This window comes from Eptesicus fuscus, chromosome 12 (assembly GCF_027574615.1).
Source record: "Eptesicus fuscus isolate TK198812 chromosome 12, DD_ASM_mEF_20220401, whole genome shotgun sequence".
Taxonomy (NCBI): domain Eukaryota; kingdom Metazoa; phylum Chordata; class Mammalia; order Chiroptera; family Vespertilionidae; genus Eptesicus; species Eptesicus fuscus.
Window position 1 is genome coordinate 32,213,779 of NC_072484.1, and position 25,578 is coordinate 32,239,356.

Genomic DNA, 25,578 nt, shown 5'->3' on the forward strand with positions numbered 1-25,578 from the left:
AGGATGTCCCCTCACTCAGCCATCTCCAAGCATCCTCCTGACTGTGAGCGTCCAGGAAGACTATTTGCTTAGTATTTGCCAGGCCCTCTTCTGGGTGCCAGGGGTCCAGCCATGAGCAGGCAACTGTGGAGAATTCCAGGGGTCCCTGAGCGTGTCCAACAAGAGGATCTGACCACGCGAGTGAAGGCTTCCCCATGGAGGTAACAGCTGAGCTGAGCGCTGAAGGAGGAGAGATCTAGGCAAAGGGGGAAGAGCAGCAACTATACACACAGAGGTCCTGAGGCTGAAGGTGATGTGAGGACTGAAATGAGGCCAGTGTGGCCGGAGCAGGACAGGGCAGGCGACGGTGGAGAAGGAAGAAGGGAGCACAGGGGGCTGTGGGGGTTGGACAGTAGAGTGACATCCAACTTTCAGATGCTGCAGGGAAAAGAATGGCTTTAGAGTCTAGTATGCCCGATACTCAGTCCCCGTTTACTGTTTAGACCTCTGAGGCCTAGACTGCCCCCCTCTCCTCCCAAAGCATCAGCCTTCTATGCCCAGGAGGACACTCATAGGGAAGGAGGAGATGGACTGGGAGGCCTGAGCTCAGTGTGCACAGAAGGTGTTCCATGAACAAGGGTTCTTAGAATAATGGCCGTCCTCCAAACCCAGGTTCACCTGGAGTCTCAGCACAGGCTTCGGGCCCAGACTACCAGGGTGTGAATCCTGGCAGAGCCAGCGACTCTCTGGGTGACCTCAGTACAGGCCACAGCAAGGGCTCACCCACAGCAGCTGTGTCGTCATCATCATCTTGTTACTGAAGCAGCATCTCCTGGAGCATGTGCCCAAAACGCAAACTCCCAGGCCCTGGCCAGTGGCTCAGGTGGTTGGGACATTATCCCTGCACCGAAGGATTGTGGGTTCGATTCCCAGGCAGGGTGCATACAGGAGGCAACCGAGCAATGTTTCTCTCTCACATCGATGTTTCTTTCTCTCTCTCTCTAAAATCAATAAAAACATATCCTCAAGTGAGGATTTAATTATACATATTAATTCAATATACTATTTGGTTGTTTAATTTTATTAATTAAATATTTAACTTAATTTAATTAACCCTAGGGAAGGAGGGTCTCTGGAAATAGGACCAACCAAGAGGTTACATGTTTGACCTAAAGTCCTAGGTGATTGGGATGCTGCCAGCCAGACTCCTGGGCACCCTTAAAGCCCTGCAAACTTGAGTTTCTTTGGGTTTCTTGCCTTCCCTCCTAGGGAGGAGCAACCCCGGTCCAGGAGCCCGGATTCAGGCCCAGACACTGACTGGCTCTGAACCTGGGCAGTAGCTGTCCCTGTCCTGCCCAGGAAAGGGTGCGTGGCCCTGAGAAGGTATCCCGCCCAGCATTGCCTCACAGCCTGTGTCCTCTTGCAGCCTGCCCTCCTGTACTTGGTCCCCGCCTGCATCGGCTTTCCCGTCCTGGTGGCACTGGCTAAGGGAGAAGTGACAGAGATGTTCAGGTAAGGGCAGGGAGCAGACGTTTGCACAGGTGCACCTGCAGGCAGCCAGTGGAGCTGTTTGTACATGTCTCCAGGGGAGCATTGTTCCCACCACCAGCCCCACCCCTCGCCCTTTCCACCAGCAGGTGGGTGCCTGGCCTGTGGGCACCGCAAGAGCCTTTCTGTGGGCCGGAGCCAGGAGAGGGCAAGGCCTTGGGCCTCTCCAGACAGCTCCCACAGCCAAAGGCCAGCTGCTCCTGAGAAGGGACTGGCTGGTGTAGAATTTCTCCCCCAGGCTGCCTCACTGTCAGGAGTCCTGAGTTCCCACGGGCTGTGCCGTGCCACCTGTGCTGTGCCACCCTGTGACTAGGCATGTCCTTCCCCTCCCCTGGCCTCAGTCTCCACAGAGAGTATTAGGGAGGCTCCAGTGTGGTGGCAAGTGCCCCAGATTAGAAGTCAAGTGTCAGTCCTCGTTCAGCCGCCCCTATAGCTGTAACCCACAGCTAGCTGGGGTTCTCTGTCTCAGTCCCATCTGCACACCAGCCACGCCCATGCACAGCCCCACCCACACCCCAAGGCCTGCGTGACTCCCACAGGTGTCTGCTCCTCAGCACCACTGACCCCGCCTGCCAGGGACCCAGAAATAGCTGCCAGCTGCCCACTCGGGCCTTCCACCCAGCTCCACCTGCCTGGCCTCTAAGTTGTCCCTCGAGCGCCCGCCAGGGCCTTCCCCGTGCACCTGGCTGCCTCCAAGGGAGCCTGTGACTCACCCCTCCCCCGTGCCTGCCCTGCCTAGAAGCCTCAGGCTCCAGCCTGCCTGCCCTTATCTCTTGGCCTGGTAAAGTCTATGGACTCTTGAGACAAGACTGCAGGTGAACTTGGGAACAGATCTAGGGGCGCTTTGGGGGCAGAGGTGGGACCTGATCTCTGAGCTGAACACCTGCCCTCATCTTCTGGCTCCTGTCCAATCTAAACCCCACCCACCCATTGGGGTAACCTCTCTGGTCCCAGTCCTACTGTATCCTCATGGAGTCAAGCTCTGAACACCCCAGCTAGAACAGAGGGGGTCCCCTCACTCATTGATACTTGGTTTCCCTAAAAGTTCCGCCACAGAGGCTTTCAGCCCCCCCTTCCCACCCCCAGCCCTGAGGGGGTCTCTCTCTCCTCTTTCTGTCCACCTCTCCCTAATTCTCCACCTTATCCTTTGTTTTACTTTTCCCTTTATTGTTATGCCCCCCTTTTTTCATTCATATATTTACTTTCAAACAGCTAACAAAATTCCATAACAGAGAGGGACAACACCCTCAACGCCCAGACACCCACAGGCCAGCTCTGTCAGTGTCTACACTCAGAGACACCCTTGCACCTCAGAGCAGGTGCGGGTGCATGTTCCTGCACAGACGGTGGCATTCTCGGAGCATCTGCATCTTGATTTTTCACCCGGCAGCATATCAGAGGAATGCTTCCAACAGCCCATAGATGTCTAGTACCCCCTTGTATCCGTACATCTTTTCTTTTTTGTTCTCCAAGTAACACCGGCTTCTGTCCAGAGAAGCTCAACGTGCAGAGAGAGGTAAAAGTAAGGCAGTTCTGCTCGCTGCTCCTGGAAGAGAAGGCTCTGTCCTCCTTTAGTCTTTTCCTCGCCATCTCTCCTTTCTGTCTCTGTCTGTCTCTCACAGCTACGAGTCCTCAGCGGAAATCCTGCCTCATACCCCGAGGCTCACCCACTTCCCCACCATCTCGGGCTCCCCAGCCAGTCTGGCCGACTCCATGCAGCAGAAGCTAGCTGGCCCTCACCGCCGGCGCCCGCAGAATCCCAGCGCCATGTAATGCCCAGCGGGTGCCCACCTGCCCGCTTCCCCCCACTGCCCCAGGGCCCAAGGTAGGGCACATACCCCGGCCCCAGTGAGTGGGGTAGGGAGCATTGCCAGGGGAAAAGGTTGCTCCTCCACAACCATCAGGCAGTCCCTGCACCCAGCTGTGGGGCCAGGGAACCGGGCAGCCCGAACCTCGGTGTCCTCACCAAGAATACGGGGCTCTTGAGAGAGTGGGTGTCAACACCTCTGTCATACAGTAGTAGACACTGTTACTACTCGCTGTACATATATAATCTTGGGCAAGTCACTTTCTCCTTTCAAAGCCTCTTTCTTCATCGGTAAGTGGGCATATTCCTGCCTCGGGGTGATCTAGTGAGGAAATGTGGGCATTGTCCTTGGCATGAACTCAGTTGCTCAATAAGTGGAGCCCATAGTAAGAGTTAAGCCAGGGTGTCCGCCTTCGAGAGCGGTGCCTTGCCACTTGCCAGTAGAGCAGCCCTCTGCCCACTCGCACCCCTGGGGCTGAGTTCTTTGACTTCTGCCATGTGGCCTGGGAGTCAGCCATCTCCCAGAGCCGCATCCTGGCTGCCCCTTTGTTCCCCCACCGTCTCCAGCAGAAGGTTCAAGAAGCTTAAAGTTGGTTCACACAAGCCCAAGCGCAACCACTCCTCCATTTGCCACTGCCCTTGGCACCACCGGGCGCTGGGAAGCAGAGCCGCCTGTCTGGGAAGGGCACAGAGCGGGCGGGCCACGCACTGGGCAGTGGGTAGAGGGCTGGCACTGCTCGTGAGCCCCGGGTTTTCCTGGGATGGGGGGATGGCGGGGCACAGGTTCTTTCCCTCGCCTCTAAATGTCTTCTTTTTATTGTTTTGCTTTTTGTCAGTTATGAAGAGTCAAATCCTAAGGATCCAGCAGCCGTGACAGAATCCAAAGAGGGAGCAGAGGCCTCAGCATCAGAGGGGCTGGAGAAGAAGGAGAAATGATGTGCTGGTGCCTGACCCTCTGAGGGCTGCATCAGGCGGGCGGGGACGGACCGGCGCAGGCGCGCACAGCCAGAGGGTGCCGCAGGCCTGGCAGCCCCACGGAGGGCGGGGCAGCCGGATCCTGCAGTGACGCCTCGGTGCCCGGCTCCCTCTTCCCCTCCTCTGGCCTTCCTCTGCCCCTCCCTGTCACCTGCAGGCAAAGGAAGCCCCAGCGCCCCTCTGCCCCAGGTGCCAGGCGGGAAAATGGGTCTGGTTTTTAGATTTTTGTATTATGAACTGACTTTGCCTCACATTAAAAACTCATCCCGCTGCCCAGGCAGACCGCTGCGCTCCTAGCATCTTACAGTGGGTCTGCTGGCTCGCTCTCTCCCCCCAGAAACTGACCTGGAAGCCCTTCTTGGGGATTGGACTGTCGCAACCTGGGGGGTGCCTTGACCTCTGGGCCTCTCTGTCCCATCCCGGATGCCTACCCAGTGCCTGGCTCCGAACCCCAAGGATGCCATGTGGCCAGCAGAGGGTGCCCACGAGCCCTCCTTCCCCTAGCCATCCAGTTTTCCTCACCACTGTCCTCACAACACTAGGGGGCAGCAAGCAGGATAGGCAGGTGCTGGATGTTGCACCTACCACTCACCCCATCAAGGGAAGTGGAGGGGTTGGTACCAAAAGGCTGACCTCACTCAGCAAAGGGACCAGTATCTGTAAAGCAGAGAAATGGGCAGGGGCTCCTGGTCCCCAGGGAAGAGTTGTTTTTTTAATTCTTTTTAAATATATTTTTATTTATTTCAGAAAGGGAGAGAGAAACATCAGTGATGAGAATCATTGATTGGCTGCCTTCTGCACGCCCCACACTGGAGGTCGAGCCCACAACCCAGGCATGTGCTCTGACCAGGAATCGAACCATGACCTCCTGGTTCATAGGTTGACGCTCAACCACTGAGCATGCCGGCCAGGCAAGAACCAGCACCCCTGGCTTCATCTGGAGAGCACCTGGACTCATGTCCTGGAGATCACGGCCCCAGCGCTGTCGTTCCTGGGGTTCTTCCCAAAATTACTCCTGCAAGACCAGAAGGATCCTGAATCTAGGAGCGACCCCCTTCCCCACAGCAATGCTGGTCACAACACAAGGGCCAGAGCCATTAGAGAAACATGGGGAGGGGCTGGGCCCAGTGCCTAAGAGGGCATCTAGGCACAAGAGCTGCAGCTCCCAGGAACGGAACACGGTTTTTCCATGGCCTGCAGGAAAAGCCCCAGGGGACCAGGTGAGGAGTGGGCACAGCCTCACCCACCTGCCTGGAGTGGGGTCACAGAGAACCTGAGATGAGAGGGGGTGCCCAGTGGACTGAGACAGTCCTCCGAAGTTCCTAAGGACGGTGCAGCTCCTCTCCTCCTGGGCCTGGGTCACTGGCTGGTCCGCTCGGCACCTCTGAGCCATCTATCCAGCTTCTCGGGGGCCGAGGATTCTATGGAAAGAGGAGCCAGGGTAGGAAATCTCAAAGGCTTCTCCTGGCCAGGGGGTCCCTTTCAGGGGCTTCTCGGATCTCTTCCGACTCCAGCCGCCTCCGGAGGGAAGGCCGTGTGGTCCTGGAACAAGGCCCCTCTGAGGGCGGCATACGGGGCAGGCAGCCCAGGCACACAGTGCGGTTGGCTCTGCGGCCCAGGGCCCACAAAGGCCTCATTGAGTCACCACCGGCCCCCGGCGGAGGCTGAGGTGGCAGTGGCGCCGGGCGCCCGCCACCTAATGACCGTCCTGGCCGGGCCAGATGTTCCACAGACCTCGGCAGCGGCCATCCAGGGCCCGCCCGGCCAGCCGGCACCGCAGAGGCCACTCTAATTCCAATTAACCAGCTTCAGCTGAGCAAACAGCGGGCAGCGGTGGCCCAGCCTGGGCGGTAGGCCCGGCCCGCAGAGCCTCTGAGTCTAGACTCCAGATGTGGACTGCCACCGCCAGAGTCCCGTGGAAAAATGGCACCAGGCTGGGCACAGATTGGGCCTGCACGCCGAGAAGCAGGGGTGGGTGTCTGGGCGGGGCCCTGGATAGGCCTGGCTCCAGCCTCACCCCAGGATGGGGGTGGATTCTTGGGAAATTGCTCGGAAACCCCCACGTTCTGCCCTGGTTTGCTAGGTCTCCCTCTCCGTGGCCTCAGCCTCCTTTAACTGCAGGAGACAGGAGGAGTCTGCGAGGGGGAAGACCAGCCCTGCGGAGCCCCAGCGCCCGCTCCTCCTGTTTGCCCTGCGTCTAGCATCATGCTGTGTATTTCAGAAATACGTTGTTACAGCAGCCCTGTGAGGCAGGCGCCACCGTTTTCACAGATACAGGAGCTGAGGCCGAGACATGGAGCTCCCAGGGGGGACTTGAACCCAGGGTGCCTGGCTTCCAACACCACGACTGATGTTCACCAGAGGTGCTGTTTGACAGGATACTGGGTTCTGGGTTCCAATCTTGGGGGCACATCGGAGAAGGAAGTCCGATTCCGACAGAAGGGCTGGCTGCCACGATGGGACCGGAAGGGGCCTGCCCACTCGGTCCTGTTTCCTCGGCCGTGAAATGGAGGAGAACCTCCCTTCCAGGCTCCACCTTAGGGAGGTCAAGCCCTGAGCTGTCCTTCCAGCCTCGGCACCAGGTGTGAGCTGGGCACAGCAGGGAGCCCGGGCCCAGCGCCAGCGTGGGGCGGAGTTGTGATGGGAGACAGACTTGGAATGGGTGAATAAATGGATAATGTCAACCCCTAAGACAGAAGAGCTGCCCCCAGCGCCCACAATCCTGTTTGGGGTTCCTCAGGGGCGAGGCCAGAGCCCAGGAGGTCAGAGCCCAACTGTCCTTGCACAAGTGAGAAAACTGAGTTCCCCGCAGAAGGGGCCAGACTTGACCGGGGTCTCACACGGGGTGGACACCCGCTCTCCCAGAGCTCGGATTCCCTCCACGATTCCAGGCCGGGCTGTGGGAGGCGGAGGCCGAGGAGGGGCGGGAGCGGCTGCATCCTGCCCGGGTGCGTCAGGAAGGGCCGAGCGGGAAGGAAGGCACACCCCCTCCCCCGCCGCGGCCACACCTGGGCTCCGCAGGCGGGCAGGGGGGCCGGCCCGCGCCTGGCTCCAGCGAGTCTGGGCCGCCTCCCCGCGCCGCCCCGTGGGGCCGCCAGATGGGCCGGCCGCCCGCCCAGCGGTGCCGGCAGGAAACGCGGCCCGGGCTGCCTGGCACGCGGCCGGAGGGGCGGGGGCGGGGCCAGGTTTGGTCACGCCCCTCGAGGGGGCGGGGCCACGGCCACTCGCAGAAACCCGCCGGGGAGCCGTGTGAGCTTTTCGATCTGGCTCTGCCGCTACCGGCTGGGTTTCCTTGGGCCCGTCACTGCCCTCTCTGTGCCCGTTTCCCACCGGTGAAACGGGCTGATTATCATTCTGTGACTTCAGAGCGGTCTTTCCCCTTCTGTTTCTTGGTTTTCTTACCCAGAAAATGGCTCCCGCGATGAGCTGTCTCCAGCCGAGTGCCCAAAGGATGAGGGAGGGCACTCATTATCAGCTGAAGGATTTGCTGAATGTCCCAAGTCTGGGACAGTCCTGGAGACCTGGCACATAGTAGGCGCTTCATAAATGGACACGCTCACGTTGTCTTGGGTCTACTGCTTACCAGGGTGTGACTTCGGGCAAGTGGCTTCCCGTCTCTGAGCCTCAACTTCCTCATCTACCTGATGGGTGGCTGTGAGCACCGAGTGACGTATCCATGGAGAGCACATATAGTATAGGTCCTCGATAGATGACATTTATGGAAGCGTGTACAAGATGTGTAAAAGATGTGAGGCTAAGAAAGACTCAAAGGAACTGGGCGTCTTGGGAAGAAATTTTTGCTGTATGTGTAATCTTTTGTATATATCACTAGAGTTCTGAGCCAAGTGAACATATTTTTTAAAAACAAATACAGTTGAAAATAAAAATGAATCCACCTCTAGCAAAAAGAAATATTAACTTACCTCCATCTAGCAAAGGAGGCATCTACTAGGTGTACCAGTTAATAATGCGGATTTTTTTTCAATAGATGGAGTTATACATATATTGATATATATGCGATTTGATAAGTATGCTATTTTGTTGTATTGGCAACAAGCTTCAAAACTTCATATGTCAAATTTTCTGAAGGTGTTAATATCCTAGATATTTTTATACTTAAAAATGTCAAATTTCGTGCCAAAAAAAGACCATTTGCGGGAAGTTTTAATTCATTGCTTTATTTTGAAGAACAGTGCTGCTGAAAATTGTCATATACTTTGGAAAGCTTATGGTGAACATGCTCCATCTCAAGATACTTGTGAACGCTGGTTTAAACGCTTTAAAAGTGATGAATTTGATGTGAAGGACAAAGAACGTACAGGTCAACCGAAAAAGTTTGAAGACAATTACAGGCATTGGATGAAGATGTGTGTCAAACTGAAAAACAACTTGCAGAAAGATTAAACGTTGCCCAGCAAACAATTTCTGATCATTTACAAGCAATGGGAAAGATTTTAAAGGAAGGAAAATGGGTGCCACATCAACTGAACGAAAGACAAATGGAAAACCTAAAAGTCATCAGTAAAATGTTGCTTCAACGGCACGAAAGAAAGGCTTTTTTGCATCGAATTGTGACTGTCGATGATGTTTCTCTTGAAATTATCATGTTTTCTTTGGATTACAAAATCTGTATTACTAACTGGTTAATAGTTAATCCACACTATTAACCGGTTAATAATTAATCCACATTATTAACAGTAATGTGGATTTTGTAATCAAAGAAAACACGATAATTTCAAGAGAAACATCAAAGTGCTTTATTCAAAGTAATGTCCATGCTAGCTACACATTTCCCCCATCTTTCAGGTAATTTGTGGATACCGTCCCAATAGAACTTTTCTTGTTTTGAGGCAGACCATTCAGAGACCCAATTTTCCCCTTCTTTGTACGTTTTGAAGTGCTGCTCAGAAAGTGTGTGTGCCATCGATCGGAACAAGTGGTAATCTGAAGGAGCAATACAACAAAATAGCATACATATCAAATCGCATATATATCAACATATGCGTAACTCCATCTATTGAAAAAAATCCGCATTATTAACCAGTACACCTAGTAAAACTCAGAGGGGCTGAAACCTGCCCAGTGTCACAAAGAGCTTGGAAATGGCAAAGATGAGATCTGAATGCAAATTTGCTGGACTCCCAATCAAATATAGAGGAGTGAGGAGGAGAAGTTCACCTCTCTCATTTACTTTTTTTAAAAATATATATATTTTTTAAAATATATTTTATTGATTTTTTACAGAGAGGAAGGGAGAGGGACAGAAAGCCAGAAACATCGATGAGAGAGAAACATCGACCAGCTGCCTCCTGCACACCCCCCACCGGGGATATGCCCGCAACCAATGTACACGCCCTTGACCGGAATCGAACCCGGGACCCCTCAGTCTGCAGACCGACGCTCCATCCACTGAGCCAAACCGGTTTCAGCTTTTTAAAATATATTTTTATTGATTTCAGAGAGGAAGGGAGAGGGAGAGAGAGATAGAAACATCAATGACGAGAAAGAATAATTGATTGGCTGCCTCCTGCATGCCCTCTACTTGGGATCGAGCCTGCAACCCAGGCATGTGCCCTTGGTCAGAATCGAACCCAGGACCCTCAGTCCGCAGGCCGAGGCTCTATCCACTGAGCCACACCAGCCAGGGTTCATCATTTACGCTTCATCATTGCTGCCAGCAGGGCTCGCAGTCTGCTGAGGGAAGAGACCAGCAGAGTGAAGAGTAAGAGATGAGGAAAGGTGAGCAGACCCCACACGGCAAAGCAAGGAACTTGGGTTTGATCCTGGAGGCCGTGGGGAGCCACGGAAGGACTCTGACCAGCCCTTTCTAAGCATTAGAAATGGGAAAGACCAGCCTTGGCCAGTGTGGCTCAGCTGGTGGAGTGTCATCCCGCGCACCAAAAGGTCACTGGTTTGATTACTGGTCAAATGCCCAGGTTGCAAGTTTGGTCCCTGTCAGGGTGCATGTGAGAAGCAACTGATCAATGTTTCTCTCTCTCCCTCTCCCTTTCTCTCTCTCTAAAATCAGTAAAAACTGGTTTTTTAAAAGGAAAGAAAGAAATGGAGAAGACCAGGAAGCCAGGGATGGGGCTCCAGGCCACTGATGGTGATGCTCTGAGTGATAAAAGGGCAAGGACCATGGGGGTGGATGGACAAGAGAGACTGAGGACTCGAGCTGGCCAGAGCATGGGCCCAGACGTCCCTCAGCAGGACAGGGCCACAAACCCAGGTGCCCCAATTCTACTCACTGATTTCCTCTTCTTTGGAGGCTGTTTAACCCATACCACTGACAACTTTAAAATGTCCTACGATCCCTCAAGGTCCCTGGGTCTGGTCAGGTGCCAGGAAGAAGCCTAAGTTCCCAGCTGCTTTGAGCTGACGGGAACCAGGGAGATGAGAGTGCTGGGTAGAAAACAGGACCAGATTGCCCCCACCCAGAGTGCTGTTCTCCGAGCCAAGTGCCCGCGGTCCTGTTTGCACACATTTGTGCCTGATGCCCCACGCAAGTGCAATCTGCCTCACGCAACATGCAGACTTCAGTGTGCATGAGGCACCCACGCGCAAACGCCGACCTCCATGAATGTGAACTGCACAGTGCAGACCCGTCCCTGCAGGGACGCGGGAGGTGTCCAACCTGTACAACGAGGAGCAGCAGCCACCATTACGGAGCATTTACTATGTGCCAAGCACTAGTTCAAGTGTTTGCATGCGTTGCATCCTTCAGACTCACATCGCTCCCCATGAGTCTCCATTACTCAGATGAAGGAGTAAGGACACAGAGAGGGGACCTGTCCACACAGCAAGCGAGAGCCTTCCCAGGCGCTGGGCTCACAGGAGGCCACCACCCCCTTTGTCATTTTTCATGGCATTACATATTCATTTATACAAACTTTAATTTTTTAAATCCTCGCCTGAGGATATGTCTTTATTGATTTTAGAGAGAGAGGAAGGGCGGAGGGTGGGCAGAGAGAGAGAGAGAGAGAGAGTAACATCTGTTGCCTCCCAAAGGATCCTAGACATGTGCCCGGACTGACTGGGAATGGACCCCGCAACTTGAGGTGCACAGGACAATGCGCCACCTTGCCAGGGCTAGAAAAACTTCGTATCATCCAGGAACTACATCTGTGCCTTGTAGAAAATTAGAATGTGTGTTTAAAAAAGGGGAGGGAACTAAAACAGCAAATTCCTGCCACCCAGAGATTACTGCTGTTAACAATTTTACATAGATTTCAGATTTTCTTTTACACCAACCATGCATTTTTTTTTAATGCAAATCACATCCATGGTGCATATTATTTTATATCGATTTTGCTTTCACAGTCCAACAACCTTCCGCTTCCCATTTTGGTCAGTTGTCCTCTCCTGTAATACCCAGATAGCAGCCAGCCGCTTTGTCATCTGAAAGGACACCAACCAGCCCATCTGCAGGAGAAGGCAGACCTCTGCGTGCCGATGAGGCCCGCCAGGGTCTACCGAGGGCCCTTCCTTCCTCCCCTCTTTGCCCTGCCCTCCTCAAAGCTGTGATGGCAGAACACTGTGCCCGCCTGGCGCCAGCCCTGAGGGGGTGGGGGAGAAGACCCAGATAAGACTGAGGCCACTGGTGCTGCATTCCAGGCCTCCACGTGCCTGTCCCCGGCAGGCACACACCCACCCCTGCCCCACTTGGCTGCTAAGGGCTGGCTGCCCACCTGCTCTCAGGCCACTCGGGGGTCCAGCTGGGGCCCTGGAGTGGGGGAGGGGAGCTGAAAGCACTTGGACGCACGTGCCACAGATGGCAGAGACAACCCAGGGGCCCAGGTTGGAAAGCCAGCTGCCAAGGTGTGGAGTTGCTGGGAGGGGCCTGGAATGACCCGGGTCCTCTCTGCATGAGAGGCTCTCTGCGCAGTTCTGAGTGTGTGTGTGAGAATGTGTAAGTGCAAGTGTATGGGTAAGTGTGAGAGTCTTGAAATCTTACGTGGGAGAGTGTCGTCAACGCGTTTCTCCCTGGCTGTGTTTGCGAACGTGTGCTCACGTGTCCGGATCTATCTTGATACGTTAAGAGTGTGTGTTTGTGAGAACATTTGTGAGCGAGTGCCTGCGCTGGTGTGTGTGTGAGAGGGAGATCCGGTGTGGCAGTGTTTGAGTCTGGAAAGGCTTTGCTTATATGAGCGGGTGAATGTGTGCTGTTCGACTTTCTGCCCACGTGTATGTGTGTGTGAGTCTGTGTCCCGGGTCTCGTTCTGTGGTCCATACTCCCCTCTGCCCGGTCACTGGTCACTCCCCAGTCCCGGTGTCTCCGTGGGTCTCCCTGCGTCTCTGCTCTCTGGCGTCATGGGGAAACTCCAGATAGAGCGCAGACTCCAGAGTTAGAGAAACAGGGTGTGAAGTTATAACTCGGCCATTCTCCCTGTGTGGCCTTAGCCAACTAACTGGAAGCCTCAGTTTCTCATCTGTAAAATGGGGGTACCTAGTTACTGGTTATGGCTGTTACTCAGATTACTCTTATTCTCTTTCTGCCGCCTGCCTCCTTTGTAAACACTGGCCAGTCCTTTCTCCTCCACTAAATTGATAACAATTTTGTGTTTTAAGTCTAAAACCTGTTTTCCCCCAACTTGCTCAGCAACTTCAGCAACTATTTGCTAATCACCCTGGATTTACCTGGGACATATTTTACACGAATGAAAAAGCCATTCAGTAAATGGCGCTGGGAAATGCCCCATGGAGATGCTGATTAGTGTGCAGGCTGGGAAAAGCCGGGACTTTAACTGTTCAGGCCCAAATGTTCAGAGCAATCGGTGGGAAAGTTGCAACTGAGAGGGGGGGAAAGGGTTTTTCTTCCTTGAAAAAAATCTTTTTGTTTTCAATCTGTGTCTCTTTTGAGCCCCAAAGGATGGAGATGAACTAAAATAAGAAATTAAACAAGAGGGGAAATCCCATTATCTGGTTTTTCTTAATGGGTCCCTCAGGATTCCACGGGACCCCCATCCCAGGCGCTGTGTGGTCCAGGCCTGAGAACACGGAGCCCCCCCGCCCCTGCAGCCCACGCCCACCCACCACCCAGCCCCAGCGGCAGTTTCCCAGGATTCACATGGTAATGAAGGCATCCATCTTCTCCCAGACACACACTGAGCCCTCCGACCCTCCCAGGCCAGCGCACAATGGCCCCCAGAGCCTCAGCCCCACCACCTGTTGGATTTTCCCAGGGAAGGGAGGGAGGGGGGAGAAGAGCTCCTTCCGCCCAGCCCCCAGCCCCACTTGCACCCTGATCCTGGGAGTCAGACGGTTAGAGCGCCCTTGTCCTGGACTCCCCAACCATCCCCAGCAGTCGGCACCCTCCGTTTCCTCATCTGCGAGATGGAGGTGATGGTCCCCGAGTCGCAGTGTGGCTGGGAGAATGCCACAGGGAATGGTGGTGACAGGCTCTCTGCAGACACCTGGAGAGTGAGCTCGATGATAAGCTGTCAGTCATCATCACCGTTTCATGCTGGACCAGATAGGGTGCAGCACGTTGCATCATCGTCACAGTGTGTCCCCACCACACCCCGAGGGTGGCGCTGCTAGGACCCCATTTGCAGAAGGAGACACTGCGGCCCAAGGCACCTACTGTTTGCCAGGACTTGTGCCTGGCTGACTTCAAACTTTGACCACATGCTGACTCTCACTGAGTGAAGCTGGGATTGTTTTCCTATTGGTTTATAGCCTCCAGGAACCAAAATGCTCCCCTAATAAGACACAGTTCCACCTGTGGTAAGTCACAGGGGCTGGGGAAGAGGCAGACGGAGGCGTTCACGGCAGGTGTCTGGGAAGAGGGATATTTACCAATTACAGCAAGTGACAGAAAGCGGGTCACTGCTGCTTTATTTCTTAAAAATATATTTTTACTGATTTCAGAGAGAGGAAGGGAGAGGGAGAGAGAAATAGAAACATCAATCGCTGCCTCCTGCACTGCCCCCTACTGGGGATCGAGCCTGAAACCCAGGCATGTTCCCTGAGCGGAAATCGAACTGGCTATCTCTAGGTGCAAGGTTCGAGGCTCAACCACTGAGCAACACAGGCTGGGCAGGTCATTGCTTCTTTAAATGGAATCATGGGAATCACAGGCTCCCCCACCCCACCACTGCTGCTCCCCAGTGTATAAGTTTCCTCTCCTGCACCTTGTTCAAATCCAGCCCCCACCTTAAATATTTAAATGGAGGCTTTCTCTATGCATTTATGGGTATAGGGGTAAAATTAAGGAGTATTTAAATTTTGCTTAGAACCCTTCTATATTTCCAAATGCTCTGTGATGAATGTGTTGTCACTTTACACAGCTTTAATACAAGGAATATATTTTTACAAAAAAGCAAATCCTACATACAACATCCATCTGAATCCTCTACCTGATCCCACACCCCCACCCCACAGGTAACCCCTACTACAGCTTGCTGGGGTCCTGGGCATTTAACAAGTATGTTTTAGAGACACCTTGAACACATTAGATTACCTGAAAGAAGCCAGTCACAGAAAACTATATTTTATATGATTCCACTTACATGAAATGTCCAGAATAGGGAAGTCTATAGAGACTACTAATAGGTGTGGGCTTTTTTTTGGGGGGGGGGGGGGGTGATGAAAATGTTCAAAAATTAATTGTAGTAATGATTGCACAACTCATTGTTTGGGTGAATGGTATACTTAAATGGGTGGATTGTATGACATATGAATTATATCTCAATATAATAAGAATCTCAAAGCTGTTAAGAAGAAAAAAAGTAAATTCTAGAAATGCTCTTGCCTCTGAGCTCCCCGCCCAGGGACAGGGTGCTCACACGTCCAAGCCCGCTCCCTCTGCCAGGGGGCAAAGAGGGTGAGCAGTTCTCAGGCCCCATCATGTACCCCGGCGAGTTCCCCCCACTCCTGAAATCACATGGTCTCAGCGCGGGGGGAAGCCCCAGGGGCATCGCACTCTCCCTTAACCTTTTATGGGTCCAGACCTCTCTCCTTTTCGTTCCAATTCAATTTCTCTTTTGAATAGGTGACACAAGCTCCTGGAACCAAATTTAAACTGCACAGGCCTTTCGCTTGTCCCCCTCAGAGGCGGCCGGTGGCCAGTGTTTGTTTAGATACAAGCAAATGCGTGTCTGAGCTTTTTTCTTTTCTGTTTCTCCTGTTTTAAACACAAGTGATGGCAGCCTAGGTATACCACCCGCAACTTGTTTTGTTTTGCTTTTTTCCCCGCTTAACAATGTACCGCGGAGACCTTAGCAGACCCGGGTGGCAGGGAGCGTCCTTGTTCTCTTTCTTGGCTGCGTGTATTCTGTCATACGGAGAAAACGGCCTCCCTGCAACCAGTCCCCACGTGAAGGACACACAGGCTTTTCCCAGCTGGCACCACTTCATGCGTTTGAGTGTATCTTTAGTATAAATTTCTGAAAGTGGAAGTGCCATCTCAGGATTTCCCAGGGCCGTGTGGTTTATTTGGTTGATGGAGCCATTCTGCTTTGGATGAACATTTAGGTTGTTTCTAACTGGTGAGTGTAACGAGGGGGAGGGAGGAGGCTGCTGTGAACACATCCTATGTTCCTCCCAGGCCCCTGTGGCAACGCGTTAGACGCTGTTGGTCCTCTCCCACCCCCCCCTCCAAAAATGCATCCAATCACCCAAATTTGAGACCCGCCCAGGAGCCTCCAAGTTAAGAAACTCTGGTCTAAGTGAACTGCTGTCGTTCTACAAATGGAGAGACACGAGGCCCACGCTGGCAGGGCCGTGTCTCCCATACAGGGGGGAGAATGACCTTGAGGGTCAGGCCCTGAGTCCCCGCTGCCAGAACCCTCCCGGGCTCCTGCCTCACCCAGAGGAAGAGCCGAAGGCCTCTCTGTGGCCTGGTGACGCCCTTCCCCCACCCACATCGCCCTGACCTCACTTCCTAGCCCCCTACTCCTGGTTCACCCAGCTGAAGCCACGCTGGCCTCTTGAACACACCAGACACACTTCTGCCCTAAGACCTCTTCCCGCAGTAGCTGGAGGAAGTGAGAGCGCAACTTCTTTACGGAAACGTCACCTTCTCAGAGAGGCCTTTGCTGACCTGCCCTCAGACCCACTTAAGATTACAGCCCAGGCCGCCGGGTCAGTGGTTGGGCCTGGACCCTCTGAAGCAGGAGGTCAGGTGTGATCCCCAGTCAGGGCACAAGCCTGGGTTGCGGGCTCCATCCCCGGTGGGGGGCGTGCAGGAGCCAGCCGATCAATGATCCTCTCTCATCGTTGACTTTCTCTCTCCCTCTCCCTTCCTCTCTGAAATCAGTAAAAATGTATTTTAAAAAATAAAAAGATTACAACCCACCCCCACGCTAACCTTCCCTACCCCTCCTTTCCTGACTCCTGTTTGCCCAGTGTTTACCACCCGAGGAGAGAGTACTGGTTGACTGCACGAAGGAGGACGGTGTGAGAAGCCCTCGGTACACAGGCAGCTGCGGGAGGACATGGAAACCAGGGCTTGGAGGTCCTGGCCCCACACCTAGCTCTGCTGTGACCATGGAGGAGTCCCGTGTCCTTGGGCCTCCGCTGCTCCGTGTTCCTCAGTCGGGAGTGACAGGGAGAGCTCCTTCTACCTCCGCACAGGGCGGCCGTGAGCGAGAAACGAGGAGACTTAAAGCCCCGCCAGGTGCCTAACCAGTGTCAGCCAGCATCGCCATCGCTGCTGTGATGCTGCAGGTGGTGGCGGTGGGGATGCAGACGCGGGTGTGTGCTGACACCCGCACGCGCTGGGCTCCGCGCTGATGTCGGAGGGGGCAGGGGGTGCTCACAGGGGGAGGAGGGGGCAGGGGGTGCTCACAGGGGGAGGAGGAGGCAGGGGGTGCTCACAGGGGGAGGAGGGGGCAGGGGGTGCTCACAGGGGGAGGAGGGGGCAGGGGGTGCTCAGAGGGGGAGGAGGAGGCAGGGGGTGCTCACAGGGGGAGGAGGAGATAGGGGGTGCTCACAGAGGGTAGGAGGAGGCTGGGGGTGCTCACAGGGGGAGGAGGAGATAGGGGGGTGCTCACAGGGGGAGGAGGAGGCAGGGGGTGCTCACAGGGGGGAGGAGGAGGCAGGGGGTGCTCACAGGGGTAGGAGGAGATAGGGGGGTGCTCACAGGGGGAGGAGGAGGCAGGGGGTGCTCACAGGGGGAGGAGGAGATAGGGGGGTGCTCACAGGGGGAGGAGGGGACAGAGGGTGCTCACAGCGGGGAGGAGGCTCTCGCGCCGGAAGGTGCTCTCCCTGTCTTTCTGGTACCTCCCAGCAGGAATGGGGGGGGGGGGCTGGGGTGTGGGTGGTGGAACGGCACGCGGTGGAATGCTCCCACCAGCTAGACCCTGTCCCCCGCTGCCCGAGTCCCGGCCGTGGCCCGCCAGCCGCACCTTCTCGCGGCCCGCCCCCAGCGGCCGTCGGGGGAGGGCGGCGGCTGGAGAGCAAGCCGGTTTTTCCCAGGCTCCCCCCACCCAGCGAACATCTGGCCGCGAACATCTGCCCCAGCCTTTGTCGCCCGGCCCCAGGCCGGCCTCGCACCCATCTGCCGCCGCCCGCGGCCTCCGCCCCATCTGTGCGCCGCTCCCCGGGGGCGGTTCCCGGCGCCCTCGCCCCCGCCCGCCGGGCTCGGTTCCCACGGGCCGGGCGCGGGAAACCGGGGCCGCCCATCTGTCCGGCGCAGCGGGTCCAGCCGCCGGGCGTCCCCAAGGGGCGGGACACCGTGCCCAGGAATGCCTTTCAGATGGGTGCGCGCCCCGAACAAAGCCCGGGGTGCGGGGCCTCTCCCCACCCGCTGGGCCCACAGACAGGACCCAGGCTGCCCTGGCGCAGGGGGCCCTATACCCCCACCCCCACCCCCACACAACTCCCACTCTTTCCCCAGGGCGCCCCCCCCCCACCCCCCTGCCGCCTCCCGCCCCACCTCGGCCTCCAGCACCCGCCGCCGCGAGGCCCCTGCGCACCCCTGATCTCTGGCCCGCAGACCTGTAATTTCGCTCGGCCTTCGCCTGGAAATGCCCCTTTCTCGTTGCTAACCTGATTTTTTTATTTTGCAACATTAAAATGATTTTTAAAAATACAATGTTTTGTATTCCTAATCCCATATTCGCACCACCCAGACCTACCCGCCACAGGCAGTTTGCTGTGGCCGCTCCTCTCCCGGCTTTCCTCCGAAGAAGAACCCGTTTCCGATGGGGCCGGCCTTCTGTCTCGGTGCCCCCGCCTTCGCTCCAAGACTACCTGCTGCTCATGCACCCCCACCTGGGCGTGTGTCCTCCCAGCCCATGTTTTCTTACACGTTTACTACACATAAATGTGTTAGCATCTTCGTGTGTTTTCAAATTTGCACTTTAAAAAACGATTCTGTGTTCCCTGTTCTTGCATGTGCCCAGGTCTAGCTCATTCCTGACACCGGCTGTCCCTCCTGTCGGTGTATCTCCCTGTCCCGCTGTCGGGCACGTCGGTGGTTTCCGACGGTCGCTGCTGCTGCAGGCACAGCCAGGTGCTCTTGCCCGCAGAACCTCCAGGGTCTGACCGCGGGAGCGGATTGCGGGGTCACAGGGTGATCCAGCGTTCACTTTTCCTCGGTATCGCCACACTGAGCCAGCTCCCGGGTGATCATGCCAGTTTGCACACTCACCAGCGGCGGCTGATTTTCCCACAGCCCCGCCACGTTGTATACTCGCAGGCTGTGAAGTCCTTTTCGTGCGACGTGGCCGTTGTGTCCTTGGCGCATCCAGATGCGCAGTGCTGGGCCTCAGGAGCGCCGCCTCACCCTTCCTCACTGCTTCTTCATCTCGGCTGGGAGCGCCTCCTCCTGCAGGAAGGCCTCCTGACCCTCCCTTAGCGGACAGGGTCTCTCCGGCCACCCCTGCCTCGCACAATCCCCGCGCTTCTCGGCCACAGCGCTGGGGACCTGGGGGTGATGGCCTTTCCTAGTAACAGGGATCTCCTTGGGCAACAACCTTGTTTGCAGGGCCACTGAGCACGCTGTGGGGAACACGGAGGTGCTACCGAGCATGTTCCTAGGAGGCGCATTGCATCGACTCAGAGTAAGGGGCTTCTCTCTCCGATTCCTAAAACGTGCCCCCTTGGGATGACCGCAACCCACAGACCGCAGTGAGTCTCCAGGGACTAACCCCCTGACCAGTGGTGTTTGTCTATTCCCATTTGGTTACTTCCAGCGGATAACGGCTGCCTCGCCTCTTGTTCCGTCACCGCTGTGCCTAGTACAAAGTGGGGGTGCACTAATTGTTTACGGGGTGAATAGCTGGCCTTTAAAGATTCCAAAGTTCTGAAATTCAGTGGTGGAGCATGCATCCGATTATTTTACAGGGGTTACCTTTAGGAGAGGTGGAACGGCCAGTCACCAGAAGAATAGTAATAATTGCTGGAGGTGTCTATTGAATACTGACTCCGCTGGGCACTGTCCTAAGCTCTCTACGTGACTTAACTCGTTGCGTCCTCACAGAGATGGGAACTCCACCACTCCCCACTTTCACAGGTGGGGAAACTGAGACACGAGGACATGGAGTGACTTACGCTCACACGGCTCTGAAGCGGGGGACCGGACGAGAACCCGGGGCTCGTTGGCTCTCTGAGAAACCTCGCTCTCCTGACTTCTAGGAAAGAGACCCCTTTCTTCACTGAGTGTTTCTCAGTTGTCAACTTCCTCTCACTAGATCAGCCCTGCGTTTGCATCAGCAGAAAATGTAAGACTTTTTAAAAGACTTAAGAGTGTGTCATGAGTCATAGTATTTGAGGAGTGCAGCCACACCTGTGACCTGAGGCAAGGGTGCAGCTAGAGGTGCCACCCCTGGTGACAGAGTACTTAGGGTTGGGGTGAGCAAAGAGGGTGGGGCCTGCTCCATGCTCCTGGGCAGGGAGCTGGGCAGGCCCTGAGAGATGAGCCCTCAGCTGGTTCCCCTTTCCGGGCCCCAGGGCAGAAGGGGGAGCCAGGTGTAAGGGAGGCAGGTGAGTCAAGGGAGGGCTGGATGGGGCACCAGGCAGGAGGCAGGGGCGGGGCCTCAGGAGCCTCCTGTCCACCTCCAGTGGGCATGTGAGGAAACCATGGAAACCCCCTCAGGAGGCCTCTTGCCTAGTCTCCCTCCTTCCCTGTCATGGACCTTGCAGCATGGGGGTGCTCTCTGTTGGGCCCTGAAGAGCACCCTGATTTGGGATTTCCTGGCTGGTGGCATCAGCCTCTGGGGCTGCCAGAGTCAGACCAACTCCTGTACCTCTGCCCTGGGCGGGGCTCAGGCCCGCATTTCTGGGCATGAGCTCCTGGGGTCTGGATGGGTGTGGTTGAGTAGTTGTGAGCCCTTGGGGCTTATACAGGATTCTGAATTGTGTGTGTTGTGGAGTGATTTCTATATATAAAAAGACTTTGAGCCCAGACTGGTTTGGCTCAGTGGATAGAGCGTCGGCCTGCGGACTGAAGGGTCCCAGGTTTGATTCAGGTCAAGGGCATGTACCTTGGTTGCGGGCACATCCCCAGTAGGGGGTGTGCAGGAGGCAGCTGGTCGATGTTTCTCTCTCATCCATGTTTCTAACTATCCCTCTTCCTTCCTCTCTGTAAAAATAAAAATAAAAATAAAATGCATATAAAAAAAAAGACTGAGAGGTGGTAGGAGGCAGTCTTAGAGCTGGTGAAGGTGGGTGTTGGTTGCATAGGGGAAGCTGGTTTGTATTTGGTTGTTTTCTCTAAGGATGTGGGCACGTGTGTCTCATCTTTGTGTGAGCAGCACTGATATGGGTGTAAGTGTTATGTTCAGTAAAAGTGTACTACAGTGTATTGCACTGTATCTCTGTGTTGTGTTGATTGTTGTAGCTTTAGTGTGTGTGGTTCTGTTAGGAGAGACAATTCGGTGTTTTGATGTGTTGCCTCCTTGGTCTCTGTATTTTGGTTGTTGTGTTGGTTGTGCACGTTTGGGGCGGGGTTGTGTACCTGGATGTCAGTGTGGGTTGTATGTCATGGTGTATTGCTGTGCTGTGCATTTGGACAGCTGCTTTGCTGGGTGTGGGTATTAAAGTTGCTGGCAGATGCATCAGTTATCAGTTGACATGTATATGCTGTGTTGGCTGTGTAGGTGTGTGCATTTGTGTCCGTGTGTGTGTGTGTGTGTGTGTGTGTGTGTGTGTGTGTGGTACTTTCAAGTTTGGCCTGTGCTGAGTGACCTAAGAAGGAGGCCCCCTGGGCCCTTACTCTGCCCTTCCCCTTGGCCCCTGAGGCCCAGGGCAGCAGTGGCCCTTACTGAGGCCCCACACCCTCTCTCTGCAGGGAACCCTGGGAGGGGTCCACACTGCAGCTCCCGCCTCCCTGTCCATTGTTCTGGGCCTTCTTTGGAAAACAGCATGAGAGGCAAAAGATGGACCCAAGCCTGGACCCCCCTACACTCCCTGAAATGACCCAAGAGCCCATCAAAAAACCCTTAAGATGGAGGACCAGTGACCATCCCCATTTTACAGATGGGGAAACTGAGGTCCAGAATGGATAAGAGACTTGGCAGAGGTCTCACAGCTTAAGGACAGAGAGTTTGAAGCCTCCACACCCCTCAAGTGCCCATATACAGGCTTCTGCTGGGCTGGGGGTTAGAAAACGAGGCCCCTGGAAGGGCACAAAACTATCTACCCTGCTGCCATCTCTGAGTGCTCGAGCAAGTCCTTCACCCGCGCTGGGCCAGGCCCTGTGCTCAGCTCCGGGGACACAGCAGCGGCCAAAGGAGCCGTGGTTCCTGCCCTCCTGGAGCCTGGGACAGGCATGGGGATGGAGGAGGATTGGACACTCTCCAAGGAAACAAACATCTTTTCAGATGGTAATAAATTCTATAAATAATTAAGACCAGGGGAATGTGAAAGAAAGTGAATAAATAGCCAAAGGAGGTTCTAAGAAGACCTCTGAGGAGGTGACATTTGACCTGAGACTTGAAGAATGAGAAGCCTTGTAAAGCTCTGGGATGAGTGTGCAGAGGGCACAGCAAAGGCAAAGGCCCTGAGGTAGGACCCAGCTAGTTTAGGAAAGGAGGCCACATGGCTGGTGAGGGAAAGGCAGGGCAGGAGATGTGGCTGGCGGTGGTGGACAGAGGCTGCAGGCTGGGGAGGGGTTTGGCTTTTATTCTCAGTGTGATGGGCAGAGAGGCGGTGTTGGCTGAGCGCAGACTTCTGGGGTAGAGTGTGGAGGGGGCGCTTGTGGTCTCCTGTTACAAGGAGCCGGGAAGGGGGGGTGGGAACAGCCAGAGCCAAAGGTCTCTCCCCCGCAGCTCCGGCAGTCCCAGCCCAGAGGCGCCGGCCTGGCGGCTGGAAGACCGCGCTGTGGGCACATCTGGGGAGCAGCTGCCGGGCCAGGGCCAGAGCAGCCAGAACGGGTCACGTGGCACAGGGCAGGCCCGCCCTGGAGCCTGCAAGGCCAAGACTCCCGGGAGGGGCAGTGGGGAACATGCTGGACATGAACACGCATCCACAAGGATGTACTCCGCAGTGTAGACACACATGCACACAAGCCTTCAGCCCCACACAGCCACTGCCTCGGGAGACAGACCGCCTGGGTTCAATGCCACATCCCAGCTGTGTGATCTGAAGCAAGTCACTCAACTTCTCTGGGCCTCCGTGGCCTCAACTGTAAAAGGAACATACCTATTACTGCCAGTCGTAGATTAATACTTGGAGCTCTGCCTGATACAGAGTGAGCACTTAGAACATGGGAGCCTTTGCCTTGAGTCCTGGAGGCCAGAGGAGAGGTCTTACTCGTAAAGGCCGAAAAGGTGATGTGGTGACAGAGAAATCATGAAAAGACATGTCCATTCATCACCAGGTGCTGCCGTTACCTCTTGGCATAGCTTATGTGATCTCATAACCGGTCTACAAAGAACAATGAACATTAACTCCAGTTTACAGATGAGGAAACTGAGGTACAGCTTGTCGATGATAGAGCCAGGATTTGAAGGTGTCAAGGGCTGGTCCTTTTTTCTCTCTGGGCCCCAGTATTCCCATCTGTGAAATGGTGCGTTATAATAATACAGCTGCTCCCAGCGTCAGGGAGCAGCTGTGGAAATCAGATGGTGCCAGGTGTGTATCAAGGGCCTCCCAAGAGACTCCTAGCTTGAATCCTGGTTTAGGACCATTTAAAGAGTCCTCCAGCCCTAGCCGGTTTGGCTCAGTGGATAGAGCATCGGCCTGTAGACTGAAGGGTCCCAGGTTCCATTCTGGTCAAGGGCACATGCCAGGGTTGCAGGCTTGATCCCCAGGAGGGGGCGCGCAGGAGGCAGCTGACCAATGACTCTCATCATTGATGTTTCTCTCTCTCTCTCCCCTCTCCCTTTCTCTCTGAAATCAATAAAAGTATATTTTAAAAAATAAAAATAGCCCTGACCGGTTTGGCTCAGTGGATAGAGCGTCGGCCTGCGGACTGAAGGGTCCCAGGTTCGATTCCCGTCAAGGGCATGTACCTTGGTTGCGGGCACATACCCAGTGGGGAGTGTGCAGGAGGCAGCTGATCGATGTTTCTCTCTCATCGATGTTTCTAACTCTCTATCCCTCTCTCTCTTCCTCTCTGTAAAAAATCGATAAAATATATTTTAAAAAATAATAATCAAATAAAAATAAAGAGACCTCTAAACTTCCTGGCCACCAAAAGAGGGATGGTGGGACTGTGAGGCAAATGCTCACTCAGTTCACACTGCCCAAGCGAGGGCCAGAAAAATGCCTATTTGGCAACAAGATAAATAGACAGTCTTTGTTTAAATTCTTTGTCAGGCCTTAAAAATGTAAGAGATAAAAATCATGTCTGGAAGTACTGAACATTTTCTGGAATGAAATGAAGCCTTTTTCCCCCCACAGACCTAGGATGGGTATGTGTATAGGGGGTGTCGTTATTTCACTTGGAAAGTTTGAGGGGAACACGGTGAAGGGAAAATTTCATGGGGTCTGAAAGCTCATCTCACATGGCTCGCTAAAAAAAAACACCCAGAAGTAAAACTGCAAACCATATCGGGTTCTGGGGGCCTGGCCTGAAATGGAACAGACACTATTCCTATCTACTGTTTAGTGAGCACCTACTACATTCAAGACCGTCACAGGAGCTTTGGGACCCTAATCTCAATGAATCCTTCTTTTTAATAAAGTATGTTTATTTATTTTTATTTTGTTGTTGTTGTTGTTAATCCTCACCCGAGGATATTTTCCCAACTGATTATTAGAGAGAGAGAGAGAGAGAAACATCAATGATGAGAGAGAATCATTGATCGACTGCCTCCTGCACGCTCCCTACTGGGAATCAAACCTGCAACCCAGGCATGTGCCCGGACCCGGAGTTGAACCGGGACCTTCTGGTTCAAAAGTCAGTGCTCAACCACTGAGCCACACTGGCCAGGCCATAATATAGTCTTGACGTAGTTAGCACAGGACCTGGCAGGAGGTGGATGCGCACGAATGTTATTTGGGGGGTCCTAGTTGTTCCTTGACCCTCTCTCCTACTTGTGTCACCTCATCCCAACCATCAGTCAGGCCAGAGGGAGATATACTAAACATTTAAAGTTGGCTCTTATTATACAAAATATTTCACGAATACACTTCTGTTTAAGAAATGTATTCAAGAAATACCTATGTATATTGGATCAGAGACCTAAAACTATAAAAACCCTAAGCTATAAAACTTCTGGAAAATATAGGAGAAAATCTTTGTGATCTTGGATTAGGTAGAGATTTCTTAGATATGACAAGAAAAGCATGATTCATAATATTAAAAATTGATAAATTGGACTTCATCAAAATTTAAAACTTTTGCTCGTCGAAAGACGCCAGTAAGAAGATAAACGATGAGACACACTGGAGAAAATCTTTGTAACTCATATATCTGATAAATAATTTGTATTCAAAACATAGAGAACTCTCAAACTCAATAATAAGAAAACAACCAACCAAATGAAAAGAAATGGACAAAAGATTAAAGGGTAGCACGAGGGATCCTTGTGATGGAGCTGTTCTGTGTCTTCACTCTGGTGGTGCTCACAGGAGTCTACACGTGATAAAACTGCATAGAACTAAATACACATACAAATGGATGCATGCCAGTCAGGTGAAATCTGAATTTCATGTGAAATCTTCTTGTAATATTGCACTATATTTATGCAGGATGCTTCCATTAGGGAAACTGGGTAAAGGATATAAGGGGTTTCTCTAGTATTTCTTATGACTTCACGTGAATCTACAATTATCTAAAACTAATTTTTTAATGAGCAAAGAATGAATGACACTTTGCCAGGGAAGATATATGGATGACATATAAGCACATACAAAGATGATGAGCATTTTTAGTC

At 53.9% G+C, this 25,578-nt stretch overlaps 1 protein-coding gene across 3 annotated transcripts in view; it reads left to right on the forward strand.

Annotated features, from left to right (window-relative positions):
- The window catches only part of HM13 (histocompatibility minor 13), a 38,965-nt gene extending 34,367 nt beyond the window's left edge, over positions 1 to 4,598 (forward strand). Inside the window, exons 11-13 of one of the 3 annotated variants that reach the window (XR_003617303.2) lie at positions 1,406 to 1,491; positions 3,150 to 3,352; positions 4,171 to 4,234. Coding sequence is in view for 2 of the 3 variants with exons in the window: in XM_008140973.3 (XP_008139195.1) it covers positions 1,406 to 1,491; positions 3,150 to 3,296; positions 4,171 to 4,270 (333 nt within the window). In the remaining variant the exon portion in view is untranslated. Of the gene's footprint in view, positions 1 to 1,405; positions 1,492 to 3,149; positions 3,353 to 4,170 lie in introns of all 3 variants that reach the window. The other 2 variants (XM_008140973.3, XM_008140974.3) reach the window with 2 other exon arrangements.
- Positions 4,599 to 25,578: the final 20,980 nt, after the last annotated feature.